This window comes from Cygnus atratus, chromosome 9 (genome assembly GCF_013377495.2).
Source record: "Cygnus atratus isolate AKBS03 ecotype Queensland, Australia chromosome 9, CAtr_DNAZoo_HiC_assembly, whole genome shotgun sequence".
NCBI lineage: Eukaryota > Metazoa > Chordata > Aves > Anseriformes > Anatidae > Cygnus > Cygnus atratus.
In genome coordinates this window covers 12823702-12829701 of record NC_066370.1, presented here as the reverse complement: position 1 = coordinate 12829701, position 6000 = coordinate 12823702, and the positions used below count along the sequence as shown (strand labels likewise).

At 49.5% G+C, this 6000-nt stretch overlaps 1 protein-coding gene across 1 annotated transcript in view; it reads left to right on the top strand.

Moving 5' to 3' along the window:
* Positions 1 to 453: 453 nt before the first annotated feature.
* GPC1 (glypican 1) overlaps positions 454 to 6000 on the top strand; it is a 200637-nt gene continuing 195090 nt past the window's right edge. The window contains exon 1 of the mRNA XM_035544950.2: positions 454 to 966. Within this exon, the coding sequence (XP_035400843.1) occupies positions 810 to 966 (157 nt within the window). The 5' untranslated portion in view covers positions 454 to 809. The remainder of the gene's footprint in view (positions 967 to 6000) is intronic.

Here is a 6000-nt window from a genome sequence, read left to right as displayed (position 1 = left end):
GCTCCGGGCCGAGAGCGCCCGGACCGCGCCGCTCGGGGCGTGCTTCCCGCCTGCCTTCAGCCCCCTTCCCCGGCGCCCCGCCGCCTGCCGGGTCCGGGGCTCGCCCAGCGCCCTCGGCTCGGGCAGCGGAGGGGCGACGGCGGCGCTCCCAGCCTGGGGGTTGCCCGGGCCCCCCGGCGGGACCCGCGGCGGGCGCGTTGCGGGCGGGGCCGGGCCGGGCGGGAGGCGGTGGCGGGGGCGGAGCGCGGGGCCGGGCCGGGCGCGGGATTGGCGCCGGGCGCGTGATGCCACGTCCGGCGGGGGGAGCCCGGCCTCGCTCCGGAGCCTCCCCGGAGCCTCCCCGCCGCCCGGCTCGGCGCGCAGGTGGAGCGGTGCCGGCGCACGCACGGAGCGGCCCGGCGCGGCGCAGCCCAGCCGCGGGAGCAGCCCCGCAGCCCGCCCGGCCCGGCCCGGCCCGGCTCGGCTCGGCTCGGCTCGGCAGCATCGCGGCGGGACTGCCCGGGGATGCAGCCGCGCTAAGAACAAAAGCCCTCTCCGCGGTCACGCTCCGGGCTCTCAGAGCGCGCCGGGGAAGCGGCCCGGCCGGGTTGGGGTCTCTGCCCCCCGGCCCGCTGCGCTCCGCCCGGGCTGAGCTCCCCGGCGCCTTCCCCGCCCGCCGGCGGCAGCTCCCGGGAGCCGGGCTCCCCCTCGGCCAGCCGTCCCGCCGGGCTGCCCGGGGACGGGGCCGTGCCCCCGGCCCCCGCCGCCTCCTCGCCGCGGGACCTTGGCTTTGCCCTTCGCACGGCAGGTGGCGGGGCCAGCGCAGAAGGATGCGTTTCTTCCCGTGGGGATTTTGGCTGCTGTGTGTCGCCTCCGCCCCGGCTCGCGGTGACAGCGGCAGCAAGGCGAGGAGCTGTGCCGAGGTCCGGCAGCTGTATGGGGCCAAGGGCTTCAGCCTCAGCGGCGTGCCCCAGGCCGAGATCTCCGGTGAGTGCGGCGGGGAGGCTCCCCCCGAGCACCCCGGGCTGCGCCGCGGCTCTTGGGCGGTGCGAACGGCGCCGGGAGGAGCGGGGTGACCGCGGCGCGGGCTCGGGGCTGGGCTCGGGGCGCTTTTTTCATTGTCTCCTTTCCGTTTCGAGCGCAGCCGAAACGGTTTTGGGCTTTGGGGGCAGAAATCGGCAGAATCAAACTATAATGGGTTTCGGTCTTAGAGCTGGAAAACGCTCCGAGCTTACGAGAGAGAGAATTGGTTTTGGATTTTGTTTTTTTTTTTAATCTTCCCTTAGATGGGAAACAAACCCGTAAACGGCGCGTGGCAGTTGTTAAAAATGAAATGGGAGTAAAATGACCCTGTGTCAAGTGTGTAAAACACAGAGGAAACCTGAGCAACCTACATCAGTGTGCGTCTTCTTGCCTACCTTTGTTTTTTTTTTGTTGGTATTCTGAGAAATTCTGGTTAATTTCATCTTCTTTACAGAAAACCTCTGAATTACCAAAGAATATTCAAGGTCTGATTTATGTTTGGTTTTTTTTTTGTTGTTGTTGCTGTTGTTGTTCCTCCCTATGCTTTCCCTCAGAGAGCTTAGGAAAAATATATTTAGGCTTTTTTTTTTAATCTTGTGTAAGTTTTGATACACTAACATGTGACCCATATCTGAGAGCTTCCTCCTCACTTGCGGGAGCTTCTTTCTTCAGACAAAGCATAAAACATGCAGGCGTACGTGCCGAAGCCAACCTACAGGGACATCCCAGTAAGATTGCAGTTTGTAGTTCACATCTAAGCTACAGAATACCTTATGTTGAATATTTTATTGTGTAGTTTTACAGGGAAACCAATTCCTTGTTTGACCCATGAGTGGAAAAGGCTGAACCATATAAATGCCTCATAAATGTGAACAAATTAATACTTTCTTAAGTTACAACCAAGAGCGAATATCGAAAATAAAATGAACAGTCCTTGGGGTTAAACAATGGGGAATTTCAAAATCATTTGAACATCACTATTAATAGAACAGTAATTCGGTTAAGCAAGAAGGTGGCTTGTTATAAATTTGCATCTACTTATTAAAAATGTGAATACATTAGCAGTCATGTTTCAAGTGGAAAGTTCGTGGAAGACAAACTGTCTTGTTTACAAATACTTGGGGAGATGGCTGTGGCATTGTATGCAGCGATAGTACTGGGGGCGGGGGTAGTCAGGATCTTGTGAGCTGCGGTTATGAGCAGCACAGACGAGAGGTTAGCTGTGAGTAAAACGTCCCTACACGTTGTTGTGATTTAAAAAGCGACACAGGACACAAGTGCTTCTAGGAATCAGGAGTTTTGTCTCCTGGGTGCTTTGAGTGCTCACCTTATTTCTCTTAAGCATCAGTAGTTAAAATTGTAGTATCAAAATGGGCATCTCTGGTTGTTGCTGTAAACAAGGAAACTCTACAGATAAATACTATAAAAATTTGAGGAATACCACATGGAAAATAATATAAAGAAGTGCTTGTGGGGGAAAAGGGTTGACATGCAAATTTGGCTCTGCTGCTGTTATTAGCCTGGTCTTTAGAATGGCTAACGGACTTAATGATTTTCATTAGTAATTATCATATGTATCTTATGACTGATAAATATCCAGGAACGCCCTTTTCTGTTGCTGTAGTACTCACCCAGTGCAGTTAAAACATCAGTGTGCTTTAATACTAGTGTCATAAGCGTTCCTATTAAAATATAGTGTTGTGTGTTGTCCATGCCTTTAGCAGTTGTGCAGGTTAGTGCAGAAGTTAATGCTGGTTTTGTTGTCAAAAAGCAAGAATCTCAAGACCTTCCTGTGGTATCCCCACAAGTAGTAAATACAGTATCATGCAGTGTCTAACTCCACACTTTGATGGATCGCTTAAGGCTGGTTTTAACAGATTTAGTTCAGTTTGTTGATGATGGGGGTTGTAATCTGTACATAGAGAGTCTTGTCAAGTTGCACGTGATTGACACCTGGAAGTGCCTATGCCATTGGACTACATTTTAAAGTGCCGTTGAAGATGGTTCGTTGATGGCTCCGGTTGGACACGTGTCAGGTTTCCTAATGGTGGCCTTTTCTGTGTTGTTAGAGATGTTCAAGAGCTCCCCCAAGAACCGTGTTCTTATCTCATTTCCAAGTCCCCCAGAGGCAACAGCCCTTCTGTTCCCCCTCTCCAAGAGGATCTTTCTATTCCTTCTCTTTCCGTTGCATTGCAAAGGGGAAAACTCATTTCTTAGCACCGTGGCCTTGTCCCCAAAGCAGTGCTGCCCTGCTGGGCTGAACGTCCTCCTCCCTGCTTTCAGCTGGCTCCAGGTGCTGCTCGGTGTGGGTTGCTGTCGCACCAGCCTGGCACCAGGAGCCAAACCACTCGCTGCTTGCACCCCCGGAGCTGGAGTTCAAAAGGAGTTTAGTGTGCTCCCACGATGTAGACTGTGACTCAGGCTGAAATGGCTGAGTTTATGTTGGTTTTAGCATATTTATTGCATGCTTTACACCTTCTAATCTGTGTTCTTTGTTATGATTTAAGAGGATTATGAGTAATACAAAGTCTCCACAGCTCAGCAGAAGGTAGTCCCCGCTTATGACTGTTCAGATCAGTTACAGAAGCAGTCACACAACTATTAGCTGGCTAACAGATAGGCATCTGATTTAGGGACAGACTCTTGGCCTACCACATTTCTTACAAAACACCTAGACAGGGGTGCCTGTTTTTTTTGCTAGTGCAGAATGTCTTTAACGTGCCTCAGCACTTAAAATGTGTCAGGTACTGCTATTAAGTGTGTTTAGGGAATATGCAAGGTGTTATATCTCTGCTTTGAAGTTAATGGCAAAATTCCCAAACGTGAAAGAAGCGTCTGTTCGTATTAGTAATCCTGACAGGCCCACGTACACCCAGATTCTCAGGTGCAGATCTGCCTAGAAGAGAGTTTCTGATGCTGGGGGAACCACTCCCTGCCGCTTGGGTTTGGGAAAGTTACAGCATTTGCACCCATAAAGCCAAATTATCTGGAGCAAGGTTTTCCTGGGTGGGAGTGTTCCACCTCACTGGCTGGGTGACCTGTGCCCACCTTCCGTGATTCCTAAAAAATATGAGTAAACGCTTCAAGAGCTACCAGTTCTTCTACTTTCTCTTCACTCTTCTGGAGGTGGCAGACCTCTGTTTCTGCTTTCCCATATTCTCGTTACCCATGTGCCGTTGCAGGTCTCCTCTGGTGACTGAGGGTGCTTACAGAGAGCCCTGCTCTAGGTCTACCTCTTAGTGCCATTGCTAGGGCTGGTGGTCTTCTTGGGCTCATAGTAAGGTTTGTGACAAAAGAGAGAGCCTACTGCAGAAAATACTGCTCTTTGGGGAGCATATCCAGCTTTCTCTGATGCCTTGATGTGAGTGCCTTAGCGTTGTTGATGGTGACTGCTCCCAGTGTCTCAAGCTGTGTTAGTTCTCCTCTGTCCTGGAGAAGACTTAAGAATTTTAATTCGACACGGATATCCTTGGCCCTTGCTCTCTGTTTAGGCTAGACTTGTGCTTTTTTGCTTTGGTTTGTTTATTTCAAAGGTTAATCCTTCTCTTTGAATTGCCTTGAGTTTTGCTGGTTGACGTGGGGATGGGTATAATGTGTCAAAAGAGGAGGGCACAGAAGAACTCCAGGCAGCAGTATCACTGTTGGTCCAGTTACGTGTCACAAGACTGTGTTTCCCTGGTTCCTTAGCTGAAAGGAGTCAAAACCAAACTGTTTTCATCTTCCAGTCCTTATAGGCCACATAATGCCTTCCTGTAAGGAAAGCATTGCCAAGCACATGTGTGAAGAGTCATTTGGTGGAATGTTAGCTAAGTAAAGAACAGGTCTGGCTACAAGGCTGGGCTGGACGAGGCTCTCGGAGTATAAAGAGGGTAATGAAATACAATATTGGGTGGCATTTTGAATTCCGACAGATGCAGTACAAAAGGCATAAATACAGAGATGGGCAAACCTGCATCTGTGGTTCAAAAAATCAAATCTGGGGCTCCTCCACTCCCAAGGAAGGATCTTTACTGCTTAATTGAAAGGGGAGCCTCTCTGAGGTTGTTGCCACATTTGGTTTCTGTTTACTCGAGGCAGACACGGTTTCTCAAGGTTAGCTGCTATACGGTGAACTCCTGGATGCAATATCAACCAGTTTATGCTAATTAATTTAAGGGAAAATTGGAATGGCCATTTTAGCCTGCTGGGTTTAGAATGCTATTTTTGATGAAGCAAAGCACACTGAATTGTGCCTTTTCTTCCATCTGGCAAATATATTGGTGCGAATGTTGGAGCAGGCTTTGCTTGAACTGTGTATCTCCATTTCTGTTTAACTTATACAAGTTTATATGAATATGTATAGTTTGTTTTACACTTTGATTGTTGTGTTAATTTGTCAGCACAGAATGTGTGCATACAAAACAATTATGAAAATTAGATTTATGGAGAAAAATGGGCTCCCTCTAGTGGTTAGCTATCGTTCGGAGCAGCGTGTGTTTTAGCGGACCGAGAGCTTGCCTCTGCTACATTTGAAATCTGGAAGGCTTTATACTTAGATATTCTTTAGAGTTCTGTGTTGGTGACATTAAGAGAAGCTGCCTTTCTGTCACTGATATGGATGACTAAGCTCTCAGCACATAATTATCCTTATCAGCTGTGTCTGACAAAACTATTTCAACAGCTCCTTTTTGTTGGTGAAGCAAAACATGATTAAGCCTGATATTTTCCAAAAAATTTGCATGCATATATAGCTGGAGACACCTATCAACCTGTGAAACTAGTGCTCACCTTGTCTCTGCCTTTTCTGTTCTTGCCCTGTGTATGCCCTGCTTTGTGTAAGAACAGATGTCAGTCAATCTCTAGATATGCCGGATGTGTTTGATAGGAGATGCGCAGCTTTTGGCAGGGATCGTGAAACAGTTGGTTTAATGTTCTCTCGCTTTCAGTACAATTGTCTCGCATTGAGGGGACCGGATAGAGGTATTCCTCTGGGTAACTTCAATAATTAAGTGTGCTTTG